The sequence below is a fragment of the Tachyglossus aculeatus genome, chromosome 1, assembly GCF_015852505.1.
Source record: "Tachyglossus aculeatus isolate mTacAcu1 chromosome 1, mTacAcu1.pri, whole genome shotgun sequence".
In the NCBI taxonomy this organism is placed as follows: domain Eukaryota; kingdom Metazoa; phylum Chordata; class Mammalia; order Monotremata; family Tachyglossidae; genus Tachyglossus; species Tachyglossus aculeatus.
In genome coordinates this window covers 86,616,089-86,643,222 of record NC_052066.1, presented here as the reverse complement: position 1 = coordinate 86,643,222, position 27,134 = coordinate 86,616,089, and the positions used below count along the sequence as shown (strand labels likewise).

The window sequence follows — 27,134 nt, the reverse complement described above, 5'->3', positions numbered from 1 at the left end:
GTCATAAAGTAAAGGCTTAACAAACAATAATAATAATAATAATGGCATTTATTAAGTACTTACTATGTGCCAAGTACTGTTCTCAGCGCTGAGGAGGTTACAAGGTGATCAGTTTGTCCCACGGGGGGCTCACATTAATCCCCACTTTACAGATGAGGGAACTGAGGCCCAGAAAAGTTAAGTGACTTGCCCAAAGTCACACAGCTGACAATTGGCAGAGCTGGGATTTGAACCCGTGACCTCTGACTCCAAAGCCCTTGCTCTTTCCACTGAGCCACGCTGCTTCTCAAATGCCACCATTATCATTATTACTATTAGTAAGTGCTCAATAAATAAGATTGAATGAATGAACGATATGGAGAAGGAAGAGTGTTATTAGTATTTTTCTTATTGTTTGCTGTCATGGGGGAGCAAGGATGAGGATTATAAAAATACTTTAATGGATCCCATGAGAGAAAATCCCCTGACTAGGAGGAGGAGGCAGGATTTGGGAGGGTTGCTGTTGCCACAGAATCAAAAAGCAATTCAAAGCTCTTCAGTATGATCCCCCAGGCACCCTTTGAACAGTTTCTAGGGGAGTCCCAGAGTAACCATGGAAATATCCTGGCTCTGCCATGTGTCTGCTGTGTGACCTTGAGGAAGTCACCACTTCTCTGAGCCTCAGTTACCTCATCTGTAAAATGGGGATTAAGACTCTAAACCCCATGTGGGACAGCGACCTTGTCCAACCTGCTTAAGTTTTATCTACCTTTTCACTTAGAACAGTGCTTGGCACACTGTAAGAGCTTAACAAATATTATTATTATTATATGGGTGTGAGGCCTCCACTTTGATATCTGTGCTCCTGTCTTGCTCCAGCAAACTGCATCAACCCCACAAACCAAGGCTGTTCAAGTACTTTCTTTTTCCTCTCACAGCTGAAGTATTTGGATTGTAGGTAGTCTGCAGGGATTCTCTCCTCTGAACAGGCACTGTCCTAGATATAGATGCAGGGGCTGTCCAGGGAAGAAGAAGGAAAGACTGACGGGCTTAGCTTTAGCAGCCTCAAACGTGTAGAAAAGGAGGTTCAAGTCAAGTGCTATAAAACACTTTCCTCTTCATGTTATTAAACATGTTGAACCTTCTGCAAATAATGCCTTACATGCCCATACACAAACACAGGTAGATTCAAAAGTAACTTCATGCTACCTTGCCAATTGAATGTTTATGGCTATAAAGGGATTTGTAATCAATCCCCTCCTAGGCAGTAAAACATTATTCTGTTTTTTGGCTTACTTGATCAATAACTGATCGGGCTTTTGGCAGCCTGAAGGTGATCTTGGGACCTGCGCTATTTTCTACATGGCAGGCTGGCTGCTGAAGAATACTAAATTTTCCCTTCACTTTTCAGTATGGGGATATAATCCATGCTAGCACTTGGCATATGGCAGAACTTATTTCATTTTTTTTTTCTTTTAATGTTGGACCTCAATCACTAGAATGAAATTGGCTTTTGGTGGTTTATATTTTTAATAAGAGTCCAGGATTCAAAAATTCATTTTCATAAATCTCCTGAAAACAGAACACTTATGTTCAACCACCCAGTTAGACCCAATCAGAAGCTAAGAAATAAATTCAGGATGTTTGATGTTGATATCTATTTCTGTTCTCTTCCAGAATGATCTCCTTTGAGAAGCAGTATAATAATACAAATATAATATGTTGGCATTTATTAAGCGCTTACTATGTGCAAAGCACTGTTCTAAGCGCTGAGGAGTTTACAAGGTGATCAGATTGTCCCACGTGGGGCTCACAGGCTTAATCCCCATTTTACAGATGAGGTAACTGAGGCATGGAGAAGTGAACTGACTTGCCCAAAGTCACACAGCTGACAATTGGCAGAGCCAGGATTTGAACCCATGACCTCTGACTCCAAAGCCCGTGCTCTTTCCACTGAGCCACGCAGTATGGGCTAGTGGCAAGAGCATGGGCTTGGGAGTCGGAGGTTGTGGGTTCTAATCCTGCTCTGCCCCCTTGTCTGCTGTGGGACCTTGGGCAAATCACTTAACTTCACCATGCCTCAGTTACCTCATCTATAAATGGGGATTGAGGCTGTGAGAGCCACGTGGGACAGGAACTGTGTCCAATATGATTACGTTGTATCTATCCCAGTGCTTAGAATAGTGTTTGGCACTTAGTAAGCACTTAAATACCATTATTATTATTATTATTATTATTATTACCATTATTATTATTATTATTATTATTACCATTATTATCCTACAAAAGGCACTTTCTCTTCCAAAAGAGATCTACAGGTGAAATTTTAATATTCCAAGTGTTTAAAAGATTCAGAAGACCTATGTTATCATGATTACTTGGTATCCCGGCTCCGCCAATTGTCAGCTGTGTGACTTTGGGCAAGTCACTTAACTTCTCTGTGCCTCAGTTACCTCATCTATAAAATGGGGATTGACTGTGAGCCCCTGTGGGACAATCTGATCACCTTGTAGCCTCCCCAGTGCTTAGAACAGTGCTTTGCACATAGTAATCGCTTAACAAATACCATTATTATTATTATTATTATTTTTTTCCCCATTGTAATTCCATGGCCATGTTACATGATACCATCTTTACATTTTTTTCACTATATTATGGTTCTCAATATTGTATGGACTTCTTATGTTGAGGGTCCACTTATCACTTTTATAACTTAAGCTCTAAGAAGCCATGAAAGAGCGGCATCTGCTTAAAAAGAAACAAATTCCAAATTCAAATTTACACTGGGTGAAATTCCAAAGTAGAAGCTGAAGGGCACAGAGGCAAGTTGCCAATTCTCTCTTTTCATTGTTAAATGGGCCCTCTTTATATTAAACAACCAAGAATAAGTATCCAATAAGTGTAAATAGCCCCGATGATCATAAAACCCTGAAACCGAAGTGATGCTTTATGATTTGCAATGTGTGATTGAATTCCAGCTGGGGACTTGTAATTAGGTTGTACTTGATAACATGCAATTAGGAGACAAACAGGCCATGGGTGGATGAACATTAGAGAAAACATCACTTATTCAACTGATCAGGGTTGGAAAGAATCTGCTACATATAACTTTCCCCTGCCTATTGGAAGCAAAACTATACATCCAGGTGTACAGTAGCAAACTAAGTGAATAGATTACTTGTCTATATATTGGCTGCTAAATTAATTAGGAATGTCTTTATAGGGAATCTTAGCAGTGAGATTATTATTTTCAAAGAAAAAAATCAATCAATCAATCATATTTATTGAGCCGCTTACTGTGTGCAGAGCACTGTACTAAACGCTTGGGAAGTACAAGTTGGCAACATATAGAGACAGTCCCTACCCAAAAGTGGGCTCACAATCTAGAAGAGCAAACATTAAGTGCACAGTGTGTTTCTAGATCAGAGTTTTAAAGTATGTAGATTTTAAACTTAGAGATGCATGAGAAATATAGAATAATTGAGCCTTAATGGTCCCTTTCTGTTCTCCATCTCTTGGAAAATCCATTGTTCCCACAGTTTCAACTACCATCGCTACATGGATAATTTCGCTGCTTTCAAACACGCCTAAGTATCCCATATCCTAAAAAGAAAATTCTCCTGACCCCACTCTTCCATCCAAACATTTCTCTCCAAATTTTTTGGGAGTTGGAGTTGACACACCTGCTGTCTCCACTTCTTATCCTCCAATTCTCCCCTAGATTCCCTCCAATCTGGCTTCTGCCCCCTTTATTCCACAGGAACAGCCCTCTGTAAGGTAACCAATGACCTCCTCCTCTCTAAATCTGATGGCCTCTTGTTGTCTTATGCTGCTGAGTCGTGTCCTACCCATAGCAACGCAATGGACACATCTCTGCCAGAACACCTCACCTCCATCTGCAATGGTTCTGGTAGTTTATCCACAGCATGTTCTTGGTAAAAATACAGAGAAGTTAAGTGCCTTGCCCAAAGTCACACAGCTGACAATTGGCAGAGCTGGGATTTGAACCCATGAATGACCTCTGACTCCCAAGCCTGTGCTCTGTCCACCGAGCCATGCTTCAATCAATCAATCAATCGTATTTATTGAGCGCTTACTGTGTGCAGAGCACTGTACTAAGCGCTTGGGAAGTACAAGTTGGCAACATATAGAGACAGTCCCTACCCAACAGTGGGCTCACAGTCGGCAGAGGTAGATTCAAGATTATCAGTTGGACAGTCCCTGTCCCATATAGGGCTCACAGTCTAAGCAGGAGGGAGTAGGATTTAATCCCCAATTTTGCAGGTGAGGAAATTGAGGAACAAAGAAGTAACTTGCCAAAAGTCACATAGCATATAGCTATAATTCTATTTATTGTGACAGTTTTGACACCTGTCGACATGTTTTGTTGTCTTTCTCCCCCTTCTAGACCGTGAACCCTTTGTTGGGTAGGGACCATATATATATGTTGCCGACTTTTACTTCCCAAGCGCTTAGTATAGTGCTCTGCACACAGTAAGTGCTCAATAAAAATGATTGAATGAATGATTGTTATGTTGTACTCTCCCAAGTGCTCTGCACATAGTAAGTGTTCAATAACTAGTGGATAGAGCATTTGCCTGAAAGTCAGAGGACCTGGGTTCTAATCCCAGCTCTGCCATGTGTCTGCTGGGTGACCTTGGGCAAGCCACTTAACTTCTCTGTGCTTCAGTTAACTCATCTGTCAAATGGGGATTAAGGCTGTGAACCCTATGTCGGAAAACGACTGTGTCCAACCTGATTAACTTGTATCTACCCAAGTGCTTAATATAGTGTCTGGAAAATAGTAAGTACTTAATAAAGACCATAAAAAATAAATATGATTTATATGTCATCAATAAATATCTCTGCTGCAGTCCTGTATTTCCTTCTACCATTCAAGACATCTCTACTTGGTTGTCCTGCCAACATCTTAAACATAACATGTCCAAAACAGAGCTCCTCTTCCCACCCAAAACCTGTTCTCCCCCTATCTTTCCCATCACTAGAGATACCATCCATTCATTCAATCGTATTTATTGAGTGCTTACTGTGTGCCGAGCACTGAACTAAATGCTTGGAAAGTACAATTCAGCAACAAATGAGACAATCGTTACCCAACAACAGGCTCACAGTCTCCCCATTTCACAAACCCAGAACCTAAGTGTTATTCCTGACTCATCTCTCTTTCAAACCACATATTCAATGTCACCAAATCCTGTTGGTTTTAGGTTCACACAAACACTAAAATTTGCCCATCCTTCTTTACTCAAACTTTTACTGTGCTGCTCCAAGTATTTATCCTATCACACCTCCTCACTGACTTGCCTGTCTCCTGTCTCTCCCCTCTCCTGTCTCTCCCCTGTGCAGTCCAACTTCACTCTGCTGCTAGGTTCATTTTTCTGAAAAACAGTTCAGTCCATTTGTCCCCACTCCTCAAGAACCTTTAGTTGTTGGCCATTCACTTCCACATCAAGAGAAATCCCTTTACAGCAGTTGTAAAACACTCAATGTGCTCTCCCCCTTCTACCTTACCTCACTGAATGCCTATTACAATCCACCTCATGCTCTTCTCTCCTCTAAAGCCAACCTGTACCTCATTCTCATCTATATAACCACCAATCCCTTACCCACACCCTCCCTCTGGCCTGGAACCCCCTGCCTCCATATATAACAGATCATCATCATCAATCGTATTTATTGAGCGCTTACTATGTGCAGAGCACTGTACTAAGCGCTTGGGAAGTACAAATTGGCAACCTATAGAGACAGTCCCTACCCAACAGTGGGCTCACAGTCTAAAAACAGATCTAATGCAGTCTACTAACAGATCACCTTCCAAGCCCTATTTAGCTTACACCACTTCCAAGAGACCTTCCCTATTTAAGCCTTCATTTCCTGTGCTCTCTTTCCCTTCTGTGTCATCAGGCATTTGAATCTGTTCCCTTTAAGCACTTCTCCTAACCCTCAACCCCACAACGCTACTTAGATATACATAATTTATTTTGTTGTCTGCCAACTCCTATAGACATTAAGCTCTTTATGGGCAGGAAATGTGTCTACCGATTCCACTGTACTGCATTCTCCCAAACATTTAGGAGAATGGTCTGTATACAGTGCATGCTCAATTAATACCACTGATTAACAGATTCATTCATTCAATCGCATTTATTGAGTGCTTACTGTGACCAGAACACTGTATTAAGAGCTTGGGAGAGTACAATACAACAGTAAACAAACACATTCCCTGCCTACAGAGAGCTTATAGTCTAGGGGGGGGACACGGATATTAATATAAAGAAAAATACTACAGATATGTACATCAATCAATCAATCATATTTATTGAGTGCTTACTGTGTGCAGAGCACTGTACTAAGCGCTTGGGAAGTACAAGTCGGCAACACACAGAGACAGTCCCTACCCAACAGTGGGCTCATAGTCTAGAAGACTGTATACGTAAGTGCTGTGGGTCTGGGAGAGGAGGTAATAATAATAATAATAATGTTGGTATTTGCTAAGCACTTACTATGCGCAAAGCACTGTTCTAAGCACTGGGGTAGATACAAGGTAATCAGGTTGTCCCACGAGGGGCTCACAGTCTTCATCCCCATTTTACAGATGAGGGAACTGAGGCCCAGAGAAGTGAAGCGACTTGCCCAAAGTCACACGGCTGACAAGTGGTGGAGCCGGGATTTGAACCCCCGGCCTCTGACTCCAAAGCCCGGGCTCTTTTCACTGAGCCACGCTGCTTCCGAACATTGGCCCTCACATTCCAATCTGTCAGATGGAGATGAGTGTTACAGAAGACACTAACTGGGGAGAAATGAGGTAATAAAGGGATTTAAGGTGTAAATAAAGTGAGTAGAAAACTCTATGGATAAGGTACCAGAATGATTGCTGTTGAAAGTGGGGTGTTCTGGGAAAGTTATGTCTATGGCATCGCTATGGGTCGGCCACGACAGCATAAGACAATAACAGTAAAGCATACGCGAGGAACAGGCTGGTGAAGGGATAGAAAGTTTTCCAGTTTCTGGCACTGCATGGCTTCCATTTTCTCCCTACACCTTGAGCTTTACCTATTCTGCTCAGCCTCCTCCACACATCTCAGTCAAGCTGGAGAGGAGAATGTAGGGTCAAGTTCAGCAGCACTTCTAATAATTGTGGTATCTGTTGAGGGCTTACTATGAACCAGGCACTGTACTTTGCTCTGGGTTAGATATAATCAGGATGGACACAGATCCCAACCCACAAGGGACTATTTCTTTTCTGGTGCCACCACTTGCAGCACTAAGGGAAAACAGAATTATTTCTTTTCTAGAACTGCCTCTCCTCAGTCAATCAATAGAATCTATTGAGGGCCTGCATGTACAGTGCCCTGTACTATGTACTTGAGAAAGTACAAAAGACTTATAAGACACAGTCCCTGCCCTCGGGGGCTTGACCATCTAATTCCCTTTCCACTTGAATCAATCAATGGTTTTTATTAAGTGCTTACTGTGTGCAGAACACTGTACTAAGCACGTGGGAGAGTAATAATAAGAATAATAATAATAATGGCATTAAGTGTTTACTATGTGCAAAGCACTGTTCTAAGTGCTGGGGAGATTATAAGGTGATCAGGTTGTCCCACAGGGGGCTCACAGTCTTAATCCCCATTTTACAGATGAGGTAACTGAAGCACAGAGAAGTTAAGTGACTTGCCCAAAGTCACACAGCTGACAACTGGCTGAGCAGGAATTTGAACCCATCACCTCTGACTCCAAAGCCCGTGCTCTTTTCCACTGAGCCACGCTGCTTCTCTGTGCAATTCAACAGAGTTGGTAGATGTGTTCCTTGCCCATAATGAGCTTACAGGCTAGATGGGGAGACAGTTATCCATATAAATAATGATGCATTTGTTAAACGCTTACTATGTCCCAGACGCTGTTCTAAGCACTGGGGTGGATACAAGCAAATCAGGTTGGACACAGTCTCTGTCCTACTTGGGGCTCACAGTCTCAATCTTCATTTTACAGGTGAGATAACTGTGGCCCAGAGAAGAGAAGTGACTTGTCCAAGGTCACACAGCAGACAAGTGGTGGAACCGGGATTAGAACCCATGACCTTCTGAGTCCCCGGCCTGTGCTCTATCCACTATGCCATGCTGCTTCTCGGTATGCTTCTCATGCTGCTGCTTCTTCTCTTCTAGACTGTGAGCCCACTGTTGGGTAGGGACCATCTCTATATGTTGCCAACTTGTACTTCCCAAGCGCTTAGTACAGTGTTCTGCACACAGTAAGCGCTCAATAAATATGACTGAATGAATGAAGAAATCACAAATAGGTACAGAAGTGTTGTGTGAATTGGGTGGGTGAATAACAAGTGTCCAAAGGGTAGAAACTGAATTCCATAAGGTGATGGAGAAGGGGTACAGAAGATGCAGAATAATTAATAATAATAATAATAATAATAATAGTAATGATGATGGTATTTGTTAAGCACTCTAAGTGTCAAGCACTGTTCATTCAATCATATTTATTGAGTGCTTACTGGGTGCAGAGCACTGTACTAAGTGCTTGGGAAGTACAAGTTGGCAACATATAGGGACAGTCCCTACCCAACAGCGGGCTCACAGTCTATATGGGGGAGACAGACAACAAAACATATTAACAAAATAAAATGAATAGAATAAATATGTATCTAAGCACTGGATTAGATACAAGTTAATCTGGTTCGACACAGTCCCAGTCTCACAATGGGTTCACAGTCTTAATCCTCATTGTACAGATGAGATGACAGACACAGAGAAGCTAAAAGTGACTTGCCCAAGGTCACAGTGCAGACAAATGGCAGAACAGGTATTATAACCTAGGTCCTTCTGACTCCGAGGCTCCTGTTTTATCCACTGGGCCACATTGCTTCCTTCTAGTACTTCCTTCTAGTACTGCTAGTATTCCTTGGGCTGAACATCTGGTTCCAATCCAGGAATATAAAAGGTGTAGTGTTGGCACAGTAATGGGACTTTACCTGTGTTGTAAAATGGCAATGGAGAGTAATACCGCCTCGAGACTCAGGTGTTTCACCTTGAGTACCTGTTGGATCCCACTGTTGGGTATGGACTGTCTCTATATGTTGCCAACTTGTACTTCCCAAGCGCTTAGTACAGTGCTCTGCACACAATAAGCGCTCAATAAATATGATTGATGATGATGATGGATCTTTATCTCAGCCTGCTCCTCTGCCCTCAACCCACAGAGTCTGGGGTTCCACATTCTGCCTTTCAGCATTAGATCAATATCTCTCTCGGGTCACTTCTGGGGAAGAATATTTAAAAATATCTATTTTTAGACTGTGAGCCCACTGTTGGGTAGGGACTGTCTCTATATGTTGCCAATTTGTACTTCCCAAGCGCTTAGTACAGTGCTCTGCACATAGTAAGCGCTCAATAAATACGATTGATGATGATGATGATGCTCCGGGTTGCTTTCACCATGATTTATTTTTGCCATTGTGACCATCCGTAAAGTAAATGCTAATATTTTTGCAGATATGGAGTGGCTTGGTTTACAATGGGGTTTACCTATTCCCTCACTTAAAATTGGTATTGTTTGCCACACGCTAAACTGACAGAATGAATAATTACTGCAACTCATCTCTACCTCAGGGGAGCTACAACCTACAAACAAAAGGCCGGAGACTGAACTTCAGCATTCAGATGTCCAAATGAACCAAAGGAGTCATATCAGAGAGAGAAAGGGAGGTAAAGAGGGTGGGAGAGAGAAGAATTGTCTACCACTACTACTAGTGTGTAGTGACATATAGTAAATTCTGAAAAAACTACCAAAATCATCATTCATTCATTCAGTGGTATTTATTGATCACTTACCGGGTGCAAAGTACTATACAAAGCACTTGGGAGAATACAATGTAACAATAAACAGACACATTCCCTGGATGCATTCTTGCAGAGAAATGAACTGTTGGAAGTGGGGAGTTCTAGGAGTGCAAATGCTATGAAAGTGTTTCATGAATTAAAACATATGACTGGACAAGAAATTTAGAGTGGCAATGATAAGAACATTCACATTTGCCAGGTGTGACTCTGAACTCTGAACACACAGCAAAATAATGGCCTCACTAAAGGTAGAACTGAAAGAACAATGCATATTAAAATAAATCTCCAGAAGCTAGCCAGGAACAATATTGCCATTGTGCTTATCAGAAAGCAAGTCAATAGGAATGAAAAATGTAATGTTATGTATACAAGGATGAGAAACAAATAAAATGCATTCAAGTTGGGGAAGAACTGGCTTTGGATGAGAGTTGTTTAAAAGAAAAAAGGATCTGCATGTTGGAGAGGCCTCTATGCCAGGAAGTAGAGCGCTGAGGCTTCAAAAGCAAGCATGATTTTAGGATGAACATTTAGAGACTTCCTCTCACAAATGATAGTCATCTTTCGATATTTAGTCTTATTCTGGCCCATTTGAGAGGCTTGAGTTCAGTTTTGAGGTTGGCGTACTCTTTCGTAGCTCCTACCTTGTTGGTGGCAGGCTGATGAATTCCTCTTCTGGCTAGATTGCCAGATCTATTGGCTTAACCACCACAGCCAAGAAATGAGACCCACTTTCGAAAGGGACGGTGGATATTCAGGAATTTAAAATAAGCCCCCAAATCTGGCCTTATCCTATATGGTGTGAATAACACACTGATCCACTCTTTATAAGCCTTTGTGTCTTTAGCGTTCAGTTAATAATAGCTAACTTTCCTCTACATTTAAACTGTTATCACGCTGATCCAAATTCTTATCTTCTAGTGCCTTGATGACTACATCAGTCTCCTCGCTGACCTCCCGGCCTTCTGTCTCTCCAGATTCCAATCCATACTTCATTCTGCTACCTGGATTATTTTTCAAAAAGAGTATTTCCCCACTCCTTCAGAACGTTCACTGGTAGCCCATCCACCTCTGCATTCAACATTAATTCCTTACTGTTCACTTTAAAACGCTCAATCACCCTTATATCTTATCTCCCTGATTTCCCTCTACAATTCAGCTCACTTTACTCCTCTAATGCCAACCTACTCACTGTATCTCCATCTCATCTGTCTTGCCACTGACCCCTGGCCCACATCCTAGTGGAAAGGAGCCCGGGCTTCGGAGTCAGAGGTCACAGGTTCAAACCCCGGCTCCACCAACTGTCAGCTGTGTGACTTTGGGCAAGTCACTTGATTTCTCTGGGCCTCAGTTCCCTCATCTGTAAAATGGGGATGAAGACTGTGAGCCCCCCGTGGTACAACCTAATCACCGTGTAACCTCCCCAGTGCTTATAACAGTGCTTTGCACATAGTAAGCGCTTAATAAATGCCATCATTATTATTATTACCTCTGCCCTGGAAACCCCTCCCCTTTCAAATCTGACAGGCAAATCAATCTCCACCTGCAGAGCCTTGTTAAAGTTACATATCCTCCAAGAGGTCTTCCCTGATTAAACCCTCACTCCCCCTAATAATAATATCTCCCTTCTGTGCTGCCCTACCACTTAGATTCATACCCTTTATTCACCCATCCTCAGCGCCACAACTCTTATGTACATATCAATCATTTATTTTAATGTCTGTCTTTTCCCTCTAGACTGTAAATTCTTACGTTCTAATCTCTGCTCTGCCAGTTGCCTGCTGGGTGACCTGGGGCTAATCACTTGCTACTGATGCCTAGCTACTTGCTTTATTTTGTTGTCTGCCCAACCCTTCTAGACTGTGAGTCCATTGTTGGGTAGGATTTGTCTCTATCTGTTGCCAAATTGTACTTTCCAAGCACTTTGTACACTGCTGTGCACACAGTAAGTGCTCAATAAATATGACTGAATGAATGAACTTCTCTGTATCTCAGTTACCTCCTCTGTAAAATGAGGATTGAGATTCTGAGCCCCAGGTAGGACATGGACTGTGTCTATCCTAATTAGCTTGTACCCACCCCAGGACTTAGTACAGCACCTGGCCTGCAGAAAGTTTTCCCAAATATTATAAGACAGAAGGGAGTGTTAATGATGGCATTTATGAAGCACTTACTGTGTACAAAACACTGCTCTAAGCACTGGGGAGGTTACAAGGTGATAAGCTTGTCCCATGGGAGGCTCACAGTCTTAATCTCCATTTTACAGATGAGGTAACTGAGGCACAGAGAAGTGACTTGCCCAAAGTCACACAGCTGACAATTGGCAGAGCCAGGATTTGAACCCATGACCTCTGACTCCAAAGCCCGTGCTCTTTCCACTGAGCCACGCTGTGTTATGAAGCTATCTGATGCAGCACTAGGGGATTGGAGCTAAGAGACCTGTGGAGGCAAGTGTGGGCTGAGCAAAGACTTGGAAAGGTGGTTGCAGATCCCATAAAGCCCAGGGATGGAACATGAATCCGAACAGAGAAGGGAACTGAGGGAAGGAGGAGGGAAGGGGATAGTTTATAGAGTCTGTTGAGACAAGGGACCAAGTAGGGACCTGGGGAAGGAGGTTGCAGAATATTGGGAGCACTGGGATTGAGCAGGGACCTGGATGGGTGAGTTCAGAGCTCATGGAGCCCAGAAGCTGAGCAGGGAGTCAGGAGTGGGTCAACTGGATCTCATCATCATCATCAATCACATTTATTGACCGCTTACTGTGTGCAGAGCACTGTACTAAGCACTTGGGAAGTACAAGTTGGCAACATATAGAGACAGTCCCTACCCAACAGTGGGCTCACAGTCTAAAAGAGTGGGCTCACAGTCTAAAAGACGCTCAGGTTTGGATCTCGGGTTTGGGGGATAGGGACTGGAACCAGAAAGAGCAATATGAGGCAGCTGGACCCAATAAACCTACCTCCTTGCCTCAATAATAATAATAATTATGGTATTTGTTAAGCACTTACTATGTACCAGACACTGTACTAAGGGCTGGGATTGACCAGTTGGGCACAGTCCCTGTCCCACGTGGGGCTCACAGTCTCAATCCCCATTTTACAGATGAGGTAACTGAGGTGCAGAAAAGTGAAGTGACTTGCCCAAGGTCACACAGCAGACAAGTGGAGAAGCAGGGATTAGAACCCATGATGTTCTGAATCCCAGGCCAACGCTCTATCCACTACATCATGCTGCTTCCCAGGGCTCAAGGGGCTGGACCTGGATGTCTGACCACAGAGGTGGAGGGTATTGGTGTCATTGTCTTCCCCCTCATCCCTTACATATTGCTGGTGGGGCTTGTGAGGCAAGCTAGAAAGAGGCAATGTGCTCCCCATTCGTTTACCAAAAAAAAAAAAAAAAATCGGGGATGAAAAGACTTAGGGACAAGTGGGGAGAGGAATGAATAAGATTGGGGTACCCGGGTCAGAAAAGACCCTAGGAATGATAGGTGGGTGGGAGGTTGGGATGATCAGGCAGAAACTCCTCACCCTGGGCTTCAAGGCTGTCCATCACCTCGCCCCCTCCTACCTCACCTCCCTTCTCTCCTTCTCCAGCCCAGCCCGCACCCTCTGCTCCTCCGCCGCTAATCTCCTCACCGTACCTCGTTCTCGCCTGTCCCACCATCGACCCCCGGCCCACGTCATCCCCCGGGCCTGGAATGCCCTCCCTCTGCCCCTCCGCCAAGCTAGCTCTCTTCCACCCTTCAAGGCCCTGCTGAGAGCTCACCTCCTCCAGGAGGCCTTCCCAGACTGAGCCCCTTCCTTCCTCTCTCCCTTGTCCCCCTCTCCATCCCCCCGATCTTACCTCCTTCCCTTCCCCACAGCACCTGTATATATGTTTGTACATATTTATTACTCTATTTATTTTACTTGTACATATCTATTCTATTTATTTTATTTTGTTAGTATGTTTGGTTTTGTTCTCTGTCTCCCCCTTTTAGACTGTGAGCCCACTGTTGGGTAGGGACTGTCTCTATATGTTGCCAATTTGTACTTCCCAAGCGCTTGGTATAGTGCTCTCCACATAGTAAGTGCTCAATAAATACAATTGATGATGATGATGAGAAATGTATGGTGGGGAGGGATCTATAGTATCATTTTTAGCCATCATAAGTCAGTCATCATGTTATTACATTTAATATTTATGTTTACAGGAAATTGAACCCCAGAATAAGAAGGTTCACAATGCATATACATTTTCAAGGAAAATATTGCTACTACATTTACTCATATAATTACCCCAGTTTTTGGCATATGTTTTGTAACAATCGAACGGGGGAGGGGCTATTGGGATCCGTACCCTTTAAGCACTTGACATGTACCCCACACGCAGTCCCACAGTACTTATGTACACATATCCATAATTCATTTTATTATCTGTCTCTACCACTAGACTGCAAGTTCGCTGTGGATACGGAACATGTTTAACCAGCTGTGTTGTACTCTCCCAAGTGCTTAGTACAGTGCTCTGTACACAGTAAGCACTCAATAAAAACCACTGATTGAGTGACTGATGTAGGAATTGAATCTACCCATACAGAGTGGAGGAGAAAAAAGAAACAGGAGAAAAAAAGGTGGAAAGGAGGGAACAAGGAGAAGGAAGATAATTTGCCCTTAACACATCTCTAACTTCTAATGCACTCTCCCAAGTGCTGCATATGGTAGACACTCAGTGAACTAACCTCCTAACCCCTGATACGCTGCCCACTTTCTCAACTCTCTTCTCCTTGGGTCCATTGTAGTTTTAATTAGTTAGTTGCCTCCACATGCTTTGCCACAGGCTCACCCTTCATTCATTCATTCAATCATATTTATTGAGCACTTACTGTGTGCAGAGCACTGTACTAAGCACTTGGGAAGTACAAGTTGGCAATATATAGAGACAGTCCCTACCCAACAACGGGCTCACAGTCTAGAAGGGGGAGACAGACAACAAAACATGTGGACACCCTTCTGTTCTTCCTCACCTGTTGCACATTTGTAGAATGAAAATATGATCGTTTTCTCCTTAAAAATCTAGATGGTGCAATTACGCAGTGGAGGCAATTATTCACTATACTGTACGAGTCTCGAGGGCAGGGATCATGTCTACCAACTCATTGCACTGGACTCTTCCAAGAACTTAGTACTAAGTTCTGCTCAATAAAGACCGCTGGTTGCTTGATGGATGTTGGTGTAAATGTGGAATGAACCCTGAGCTATGCAGGAAGCTTCCCACTTTTGACCCTTATGGCTTAACTACAATGCTGACTGTAGACAGAAAGATGTTCCCAAACTCTCTGCTGGTGACTACAATTTCTGCCAGAATGCATGCTTTCACCACATGTTTTGGCTTACTATTGTTCAACAATTGGAAATGTTTGTCTATCAACTCCTAGGTATTCTCCAAAGCACCTATAACAGTTCTTTTTTTTTTTGTATTTTTTTTTACCCACATAAAATGTTCAGTGAATTCATATTTTGATACAGGTTATTTTCTTATTTTTATCATGCTTCTGTTTGGTTAATATTTTGAATTACATTCACTTGCTTTGAGCAAAGCATAGTATTACATTTACAAGAGAAGCCAAAGGTCAGCAAATTCCAATCCACCAAGCACTTGCATTCAGCCAGCTACTTCTGCCTGAAGTATCTTAGTTCAAGCAACAGAGGCTGGTGGGGTTTTTTTGAAATATGACCATTTTGAGAGTAGAGGCTTCTTGGTGCTTCCCAAGCACTTAGTACAGTGCTCTGCACACAGTAAGCGCTCAATAAATATGATTGAATGAATGAATGGTGAAGGTACTCAATTTCCACATGAGCCCTTCAGCACCATGTTATTCCTCACTTATTTCTTCACAACCACCTCTGATACTTATACACGAATCTATATCCTAACAGTTCCTGCAATGTATAATTGATTTTAATGTCTGTCTCCCCCACTAGGATTGTAAAGACCATCTCTTGACCCCACCTCACCTTCTAGTTATCGCCCCATATCCCTCCTACCATTCCTTTCCAAACTCCTTGAACGAGTTGTCTACACGCGCTGCCTAGAATTCCTCAACAACAACTCTCTCCTCGACCCCCTCCAGTCTGGCTTCCGTCCCCTACATTCCACGGAAACTGCCCTCTCAAAGGTCACCAATGACCTCCTGCTTGCCAAATCCAACGGCTTATACTTTATCCTAATCCTCCTCGACCTCTCAGCTGCCTTTGACACTGTGGACCACCCCCTTCTCCTCAACACGCTATCCGACCTTGGCTTCACAGACTCTGTCCTCTCCTGGTTCTCGTCTTATCTCTCCGGTCGTTCCTTCTCAGTCTCTTTTGCAGGCTCCTCCTCCCCCTACCATCCCCTTACTGTGGGGGTTCCCCAAGGTTCAGTGCTTGGTCCCCTTCTGTTCTCGGTCTACATGCACTCCCTTGGTGACCTCATTCGCTCCCACGGCTTCAACTATCACCTCTACGCTGATGACACCCAGATCTACATCTCTGCCCCTGCTCTCTCCCCCTCTCTCCAGGCTCGCATCTCCTCCTGCCTTCAGGCCATCTCCATCTGGATGTCTGCCCGCCACCTAAAGCTCAACATGTCGAAGACTGAACTCCTTGTCTTCCCTCCCAAACCTTGCCCTCTCCCTGACTTTCCCATCTCTGTTGACGGCACTACAATCCTTCCCGTCTCACAAGCCCGCAAACTTGGTGTCATCCTTGACTCTGCTCTCTCATTTACCCCTCACATCCAAGCCGTCACCAAAACCTGCCGGTCTCAGCTCTGCAACATTGCCAAGATCTGCCCTTTCCTCTCCATCCATACCGCTACCCTGCTCATTCAAGCTCTCATCCTATCCCGTCTGGACTACTGCATCAGCCTTCTCTCTGATCTCCCATCCTCGTGTCTCTCCCCACTTCAATCCATACTTCATGCTGCTGCCCGGATTATCTTTGTCCAGAAACGCTCTGGGCATATGACTCCCCTCCTCAAAAATCTCCAGTGGCTACCAATCAATCTGCGCATCAGGCAGAAACTCCTCACCCTGGGCTTCAAGGCTGTCCATCACCACTCCCCCTCCTACCTCACCTCCCTTCTCTCCTTCTCCAGCCCAGCCCGCACCCTCCACTCCTCTGCCGCTAATCTCCTCACCGTACCTCGTTCTCGCCTGTCCCGCCATCGACCCCCGGCCCACGTCCTCCCCCAGGCCTGGAATGCCCTCCCTCTGCCCATCCGCCAAAGTAGCTCTCTTCCTCCCTTCAAGGCCCTACTGAGAGCTCACCTCCTCCAGGAGTCCTTCCCAGACTGTGCCCGTTCCTTCCTCTCCCCCTCGTCCCCCCTCCATCCCCCCATCTTACCTCCTTCCCTTCCCCACAGCACCCGTATATATGTATATGTTTGTACATATTTATTACTCAATTTATTTATTTATTTTACTTGTACATATCTATTCTATTTATTTTATTTTGTTAGTATATTTGGTTTTGTCTCCCCCTTTTAGACTGTGAGCCCACTGTTGGGTAGGGACTGTCTCTATATGTTGCCAATTTGTACTTCACAAGCACTTAGTACAGTGCTCTGCACACAGTAAGCGCTCAATAAATATGATTGATGATGATGATGAGTGAAAACATCTGTATACTATCACTACTTTACTCTCCAAAGCATTTAGTTCAGTGTTCTGCACATATTGGACATTCAGAAAATATTAATGATTAATTGAATAGTTACCTTCTGCTGGTTCAGAATCGGGAATGCAAAACTGGCTGCAATGTTTAAACACCCTTCACCCTCCCCAGTCTATAATAATAATAATTGTGGTATTTGCTAAGTGCTTACTAGGTGCCAAGCACTGTACTAAGCACTGGGAGATACAAGATAATCAGGTCCCACATGCAGCTCACTAAGTAGAAGTGAGAACATGGATTGAATCCCCACTTTGCAGATGAGAGAACAGAGGCAGAGAGACGTTTAGTAACATGCCCAAGGTCACTCAGCAGGCAAGTAGTACAGTGCTCTGCACACAGTAAGCACTCAACAAATACGATTGATTGATTGATTGAAGTAGTGGAGCCTGGATTAGAACCCAGGCCCTCTGACTTCCAGCCCCGTGCTCTTTCCACAAGCCCATGCTGCTTCCCTAGCCTAAGAAGAATCTATTTTCTAAGACAATTAACTTTCATGAGATATTTTCCTAACACCTACGTCATTTCATTATTACAGTCATTATTTAGGAGCTGGAAGCCATCAGAGATCATATTCCTTAGAAACATCTTCTGAATACCACTCAAATCTGAATAACTGCAGAAGTTATAGGAGGTGACAAATCCATTCTTCTTTAGTTTTAATTAGAGGAAAAATAACATCATGAGCCTTCACCTGCTTGACTCTTGTCTGTCACTTTTGTCAAAAATTTGCATTTCTGCAGCAGCTTTTCTGTGCACTGGCAGATATATTCTCTCCATCTTTGGAGGGTAGTAAAGATCAAGGAAGGGGTCGATGACTGCTGTGAAAGATGGTGTCTCAAGAGACTTTAGAAATGGCTTCTGAATTGGAAGGATCGCTCTAACAGCACTATAACTCTCTTCTGCCTAAGGGGAAATTGTTTAGATTGGGACCTAGATCTGTTGAACCCTATTTGCTCTGCTGTTTTTATTGGTTGTGCAGAAGGAGTCGGACTCTAGAAACAGGATCCAATATGCCACTGAATAATACTCAGTGTGGCTTGAATCTTCATTACTTTGAGCATTTGAACTACATAAAGGGCAACTGCTTTCTCACTGAAATTTCTTACCCTATGTTGGTCAAATTAGGTCTAATATTAGCTCAGTTATTGCCAGACCCAAGAACAGCTGACTTAATGTGACTTAATCCTTCAGGGGTTAGTTATTGAGGTGATCATTATCCAGGCCCTTGCTGTTTTAACATTTCTCTCCCGCTGCCTTTCTTATGCCCAATTTCCTGCTGATCACACCAGCATGGCCTAGTGGAAAGAACACGGGATTGGGAGTCAAAATACCTGGGTTAGAGTCCCAGCTCTGCTACTTGCCAACTGTGCGACCTTGGGCATGTATCTGTGCCTAATTTTCCTCATCTGTAAAATGGGGATAAATTATCTGTTCTCCTTCCCTCTTAGACTGTGGGCCCCATATAGGATGGGGACTTATTACTTCATATTCATTCAGTTGTATTTATGGAGCGCTTCCTGTGTGCAGAGCACTGTACTAAGAGGTTGGAAAGTACAATGCAGCAACAGAGACAATCCCTACCCAAAAGACTCACAGTTTAGAAGGGGAGAGACAGACATCAAAACAAGTAAACAGGCTTCCGTCACATCAATATAAATAAAGTATAGATATAATAAATAGAATTATAGATATACAAATAGAATAATAGATATACAAATAGAATAATAGATATCAGCCCCATTGCTTACCACAGTCCTTAGCACACAGTAATCACTGATTAGATACCATCATTATGATTACTGGTTGTGAGGGGCAAAGAAAAGGAAAAAAAAATATATTTAATGGCCAAATCCAAGCAAGTGCTCAAAATGTAGCTGGTACTACATGTTAGCTTGAGCTGATACAACTGTGGAACTCCTGCCCCATCATGGGAAATCTTCCCTTCATCCTTGACCTGTTCCTGACCCAATCACAGCTCCTCCTTGACATTACTGAAACCTGGCTGTTATCACATAATAATAATAATAATAATAATAATAATAATAGCATTTATTAAGCACTTACTATGTGCAAAGCACTGTTCTAAGTGCTGGGGAGCTTACAAGGTGATCAGGTTGTCCCATGAGGGGCTCATAGTCTTAATCCCCATTTTACAGATGAGGTAACTGAAACCCAGAGAAGTTGTGACTTGCCCAAAGTCACACAGCTGACAATTGGTGGAGCCGGGATTTGAACCCATGACCTCTGACTCCAAAGCCCAGGCTCTTTCCACTGAGGCATGCTGAGGCTGCCTCCCCATTATGCTGTCTCTGGGGGCAGGGTTGGGTGGGGGTGGGGGTCTCTTCTCCCACTTCTTAAAGCTCAATGGGACAGTGGGAGAAGTCATCTTCCTTCTCACTCCCCAAAAATGCTTTCACACCATCCCACCTCCCCCAACCCTCTCTTTCCCTTCCTTGGAAGTCCATATAATAATAATAATAATAATAATTTTGGTATTTGTTAAGTGCTTACTATGTGCCAAGCACTGTTCTAAGTGCTGGGTAGATACAAGGTAATCAGGTTGTGCCACGTGGGGCTCACAGTCATAATCCCCATTTTCCATATGAGGTAACTGAAGCACAGAGAAGTTAAGTGGCTTGCCCCAGGTCACACAGCATGCAAGTGGCTGAGACGGGATTCGAACACACATCCTCTGACTCTCAAGCCCTTGCTCTTTCCACTGAGCCATGCTTCTTCTCTCACTTACTCCAATTCCTATTCATGGTAATCTATGGCTCCCTCTCCCACCTCCCCAGGCCCCTCTTCAAACTTTCTGAACCATGTTGATCCCTAGGTCACGCTCCTTCTCTCATTCTTCATCCCTACATCGATCCTTGGGGGTTTCTATATCCATGTGGATATCCCTGATGACACTTTTTCTGTCCACCTCCTTTCACTCCTCTATTCCAGTGACCTCCTCCTCCACTTCATGTCACACACTCATCCACTTGGGCACACACTAGATCTTAGAATTTCTAGTAACTGTATAATCTCTACCCTCACTAATTCTGAAATTCCTCTATCAGACTACAACCTCACCTGCTCTCTTTCCCATACACCAATCCCCAGCAAATCTCTACTTCTCCCCACAGAGACCTCCAATCTTTTGAAACGAATATTTTAAAGCTATTTTGCTCCATTTGGTCTCCATACCCAAACTACCTTCTCTTGGTATAGAAATCAACACCCTCAACACCACCCTTTCTACTGAACTCAACTCCCTTACTCCCCTGTCCCCCCACCAATCTCAAACCACTAAACCCAAACTCTGGAGAATCTCCACAGTATGATAATGATAATAATGATAATAATAATAATGGCATTTATTAAGTGATTACTATGTGCAAAGCACTGTTCTAAGTGCTGAGGTGGTTGCAAGGTGATCAGGTTGTCCCAGTGAGGACTCACAGTATTAATCCCAATTTAAAGATGAGGTAACTGAGGCCCAGAGAAGTTAAGTGATTTGCCCAAAGTCACACAGCCGACAATTGACAGACCTGGTATTTGAACCCATGACCTCTGACTCCAAAGCCCGTGCTCTTTCCACTGAGCCTGTCCTCTTTCCTCTCCATCCAAACTGCTACCCTGCTCGTTCAATTGCTCATCCTATCCTGACTGGATTACTGCATCAGCCTGCTCTCTGATCTCCCATCCTCCTGTCTCTCTCCACTTCAATCCATACTTCACGCCGCTGCCCGGATTGCCCTTGTGCAGAAACGCTCTGGGCATGTTACTCCCCTCCTCAAAAATCTACAGTGGCTACCAATCAACCTAAGCATCAGGCAAAAACTCCTCATCCTCGGCTTCAAGGCTGTCCATCACCTCGCCCCCTCCTACCTCACCTCCCTTCTCTCCTTCTACAGCCCAACCCACACCCTCCGCTCCTCTGCCGTTAATCTCCTCACAGTGCCTCGTTCTCACCTGTCCCTCCGTCGACCCCTGGCCCCACATCCTCCCCCTGGCCTGGAATGCCCTCCCTCCGCACATCCAGCAAGCTAGCTCTCTTCCTCCCTTCAAAGCCCTACTGAGAGCTCACCTCCTCCAGGAGGCCTTCCCACACTGAGCCCCCTCCTTCCTCTCCCCCTCTTCCCCCTCGCCTTACCTCCTTCCCCTCCCCACAGCACCTGTATATATGCTTGTACGTATTTATTACTCTATTTATTTATTTTATTTGCACATATTTATTCTATTTATTTATTTTGTTAATATGTTTTGTTTTGTTGTCTGTCTCCCCCTTCTAGTCTTTGAGCCCACTGTTGGTTAGGGACCGCCTCTATATGTTGGGTAGGGACTGTCTCTATATGTTGCCAACTTGTAATTCCCAAGCGCTTAGTACAGTGCTCTGCACACAGTAAGTGCTCAATAAATGCGATTGATGATGATGATGATATGTTGCCAACTTGTACTTCCCAAGCTCTTTGTACAGTGCTCTGCACACAGTAAGTGCTCAATAAATACGATTGAATGAATGAATGAGCCATGCTGCTTCTCTAGTATGCTTCCACCGAGCCAGTATGCTTCCTCTACTCCTGTGCTCTAGCTGCAGAGCGCTGTTGGCAGAAACCCAGACATCTGTCTGAACCTGCCCACCTTAAATTCACTCATCTACTTCAATTTTGCTTTCTCCTCTGTCCAATAACATTAATTCTATTTCCTAATTCATTCTCATACTCTTTCCCCCACCAGCTGTTTCAGACATTTCATTATCTCCCCAAACCTCCTGTTAACCCAAGTTTACCCAACCTAGGCTTCAATGACACTCTTCTCTTGGTTCTCCTCCCACTCTTCTCTGTAACCACTACTCAGTTCCTGTTGCAGGCTCTTCTTCTGCCTACCACCTTCTGACAATGGGGGTCCTTCAAGACTCAGTTCTGTGTCCCTTCTATTCGCCATTTACACCCACTCCCTTGGAGAACTCATTAGCATCCATGGCTTCGACTACCATCTCTAGGTGGATGATCCCCAAATCTACATCGCCAGCCTTCACCTCTCTTCTATGCAGTCTCAAATCTCCTCTTGCCTTCAGGACATCTCTATCTGGAAATGCTGTTGACATCTCAAACTAAAGATGTCCAAAACAGAACTCCTTATTTTCCCACCCAATCTATGTCCACCTCCTGACTTTCCCAACATTATAGACCCTACCCTCCCTATCTCACAAGCCCATAACCTTGGCAATTGTCTTTGATTCAACTCTCTCATTCAACCCATATGTTCAATGTGTCATCAAATCCTGTTGACTCTACCTTCATAACATTCTAAAAATCCACCTCTTCCTCCCCATCCAAATAGCAACTTTGCTGATCCAAGCACTTATACTATCCCAGCTTCACTACTGCATTTGCCTCCTTGATGTCCTCCCTATCTCCTCTATCTCCCCACTACAGTCCATACTTGACACAGCTGCTTGGACCATTTTTCTAAAAAAACATTCAGTCCACGTCTCCCCATTCCTCAAGAACTTCCAGTGGTTACCCATCCATCTCCAAATCCAACAGAACCTCCTTTAAAGCAATCATTCAGCCTGCCCCGTCTTACTATCTCTTCACCCTATTCTAGCCCGGCCCACACAGTAGCTCTTTTAGCATCACTTGTTCACTGTGTCCTGATCTTATCTGCTCCAACATCGACCCTTTCCCCCATCCTCTCTCTAGCCTGGAACTTCCCCCCCTTCTATATACACCATACCACAACTCTCCCCATCTTCAAACTTTACTGAGATCATATCTCCTCCAAGAGGCCTTCCCTCATCAAACCCTCTTTTCCCCAGCTCCCTCTCCCTTCTGCATTGTCTATGCACTTGAATCTTCAACCTTTGGGCATTTGATATTTGTCCCATAGAACTTATGCAAATATCTATACATTATATATTTTAAAGCATATTTATTCATAATAATATTTGTGCCCCCTCTAGATTGCAAAGATGTTGCGGGCAGGGAATGTGTCTACCAACTTTGCTGCATATTATACTTTGTCAAGCACTTAGAACAGCACATAGTAAGTTCTCAATAAATACCATTGATGATGATATAATGAATATTTGTGGACCTCTGGGCACTTTCCTTTCCTCCCACTAATCCTATGTGATCCTTAAAACCTGTAAGCTCCTCCCTCTAGACTGTAAACCTCTTGTGCACAGGGAATATGTCCACCAAATCTGCTGTATTATACTCTCCCAAGTACTTCTTACAGTGAGTGGTCTGCACACAAAAGCCTAGCTACAGGGGTCAAAGATTTAGGTACAAAAAAATTAAGAAGAGAGTGTGGTGAGGAAATAAGGGCAAGTGGTATGTAATGTCAATCATTCCAGGAGTTTGGAACTGTTCTCCTATAGGCTGTGGCAGAGTGTTTTTAAGATTACTTTTCCCAATTTTTTTCCGAGTTTAGAAATTAATCACAGAGATTCATAATCCCCAAGGTCATCTTCTTCCCGATGTAAAATACTTTTTATTGCAGGCTCTTATAAAACCATCTGGAACCTCCCAAGTCTTCAAAAAATGTAGGTAGTAGATCTGACAGAACCACAGGCAATCATTATAATTTTCATTAATGTAGTGTAAGGGTCTTTGTACATGAATAAAATTTACAGGCTTAACTCATCTATTTTGGACCAAGTTTACTCCTCCTCCCACATATTTTCCCCTTCTTTCATTACTGCCAACCTCTGTTCCCAGTTATCATTTCACATTTTTATGGATGTTAAAAAAGACACATTACAAGCTCCTGCCCTTTGGATCCATCTATCAGTTCATCTGCTGCCAGACTTCTGCTCTCCTTTAATAAAGGGGCAGCATCTTGTGAGAACTTCTCTTGTTCCTGACACATTTCGAACTCAACATTCTGTAATTTCTCTGAAGCATCCTAGGGTAATTACTCTGTTTTCAGTTAAATCCTGGTTTAAATAAAATGCCAAGAAAGAACTAATTTTCGCCCCGTATCACATACTGTGCTGGTTACCAAAAGGCAGAAAAAAATATAATTTAGCCACCCAAATTCAAGAATGACTTACCTTGCCACCCTGGCTTGCAAACTGGCTTGACATCAACTTGGACCAAGACATCTTCGGCTGCACGCTTTTGGCCACAGTCCAAAGCAGTGACCATAATCTCGTACTGATGCTGCTTATCAAAATTTAACTTCTCCGTGTTTCTGATATTTCCTAAAGAAAAATAAAATTTTGAAAAACATTTCAAAGGTGGATCTATGTGCTTTGCAGCAGACTAGAATTCAAGCAGTTCTCCTCAAGTGTCCTGCTTTCACAAATCTCATTTTGTTTTGGAACGTGATAAATTAGCATTGATCTTTTAGTTTATCTGGTGATGAAATTCTACAGTCTTTTGGTGGGTAAATGTTTCACCTCTACTTCTCCATCATTAAAATGGCATTAGAACCTTCTCTGGGAAAAGGTATTTCAAGAAACAACACAAATGTTACTGTAACAACTTATACCCTGTCTTCCATAGATCTCTTACGTGAAAGGTAACCGTCTTTAAAAGTATTTCTAAATTGGATTACGTGAAACACTTTTGGTGTGAATGTATTTTTCACCTTCAATACTCATCCTCAAGCAGTTTCACCTGCCTTTTTTCGTAATATACATACATCATTGTTCTTTCAAAGGGAAAATAAAATCAGCAAAAAATGTCCTGTCAATCCTGACAGATATATAGAGGTGACTGATCACCTGCAATAATGACAGAGGAATTATGCCTCTCAAGGGGAAATTGAAAGATCTTTCTTAGTCACTTCTTTTTGGAAAAGGTTCACTTTTATGGTTCTGAAGAAAGTGCTGAAACTAATGAGGATGTCGTTTTAATTCCAAGTGTTTTTGCTGAAATGCATTTCTCACTCCAAGCACATCTACAAAAATGCCTAATCTGCAGTTAATGTTTTTACTACCAGAGATTAATGTCTTGCTTTGTCAAAAAGGTGCCTTCAAAAAAGTATAACACCTCCATTTTGTACTGATGATGTACAAATCAATGTCTTCTTTTTGTACATGGTCATTTAGGGAAATAGCATATTGAAAAATGAAATAGCATATTGAAAAATGAATGGATTGCTTTTGTGACATCTTTAAATGGCACAAAACTGACTAAAACCAATCCATTATGGCTTCCCCCTGTTCAACGGATTTTTATTAATGCACATGAAGTGGTAAAGTAGTTCAGCATGCATCGCTGTTTTCAGTGTCCACCACCCAAAAAAAAAAATAATAATGGGGAAGTGGATCGGATTCAGGTGCTCTCCAACAATCACCCCTCAGTTTTTCTTCATGAATTCCTTAGTGAAACATTTCCTTGCTGGAAATGTTAGCCTTCTTCAGAAGCTGCAGTGAATTTTTTTTATTATTTACTGCTCAGAAACAGGATTAAAGTAAATGGCTTGGTTAAAAAGTTGATTCCTACTTATTTTAGAGCCACTTTTATTTTCATTAGCCCTGAGAGGTGAAAGAAATACCTAAAATTAAGGCCTCTAGGTTTTTAGGTTTCTATTTGCACCTGTTGCATTCATTTGCAGTATGTTGTACCTTTCATTCAATCATATGCATTGAGTGCTTACTGTGTGCAGAGCACTGTACTAAATGCTCGTCCAGCCCCCACACTCCTAGCCCTCCATGCCCAGTGGGCAGGTCTGGATTAATCCAGGTGATCACGGGGCTGAAATTCAGGGACCCGTGGCACAGTCCCCCGGCCTCCACACCAAACAACCCATCAGTTAATCAATGGTATTTACTGTTATATTGTATTCTCCCAAGTGCAGTGTTCTGCACACAGTAGGTACTCAACAAATATGATTGACTATTATTAGCAGAGTGCTCTCATTGCTATCACCAGCTGTGGGAGTTTTCACTGCCACTCCAGGTCCAACCCCTACCAAAAGTCACCCTCAGCAGTGGCTGGTTGCTTTCATCCTAATGACCTCCTCTGTCAAACAGAATTATCTCCCTTCCTTGCAGTTTGGGACTGTTGATAAGGAAACCATGCAGGAGGTGTGCAGCCCAGCCTCAGCTCCCAGCTATCCCCTTCCTCAAAGGAGCCACAGACAAAACCAACTGGACTCCAAATGCTCCAGGTTCAACTTTGGTAAATTGGGAAAGGGAGAGAGCCCTTAGCCCTCCAGGAAGAGAAGTGCCGCTACACTGTCACCCCCTCATCTGTCATCTCCTCTCCTTTTTCTGGTTTGCACTTAGTAAAACTGTTACTGTTAGTAACTGTTACTGTTAGTACTGTTACTGTTAGTGAAACTGTTACAAACTGTTCTCCCCCTTTTAGACTGTGAGCCCACTGTTGGGTAGGGACTGTCTCTATATGTTGCCAACTTGTACTTCCCAAGCGCTTAGTATAGTGCTCTGCACACAGTAAGCACTCAAATACGATTGATTGATTGATAGTATAGTGCTCTAAACATAAGTGCTCAATAAATACGATTGAATGAATGAATGAATGAATGGTTTCAAAACCATTGGCTGTGAGGGAGCTGGGGACCTTGTATACATTTGTATATATACAGTTGTATATATTTGTACATATTTATTACTCTATTTTAC

At 43.2% G+C, this 27,134-nt stretch overlaps 1 protein-coding gene across 1 annotated transcript in view; it reads right to left on the bottom strand.

The window, feature by feature from the left end:
* The window catches only part of CLSTN2 (calsyntenin 2), a 1,113,326-nt gene that overhangs the window by 220,928 nt on the left and 865,264 nt on the right, over nucleotides 1–27,134 (bottom strand). The window contains exon 5 of the mRNA XM_038751476.1: nucleotides 24,594–24,743. Coding sequence (XP_038607404.1) covers nucleotides 24,594–24,743 — 150 coding nt within the window. The remainder of the gene's footprint in view (nucleotides 1–24,593; nucleotides 24,744–27,134) is intronic.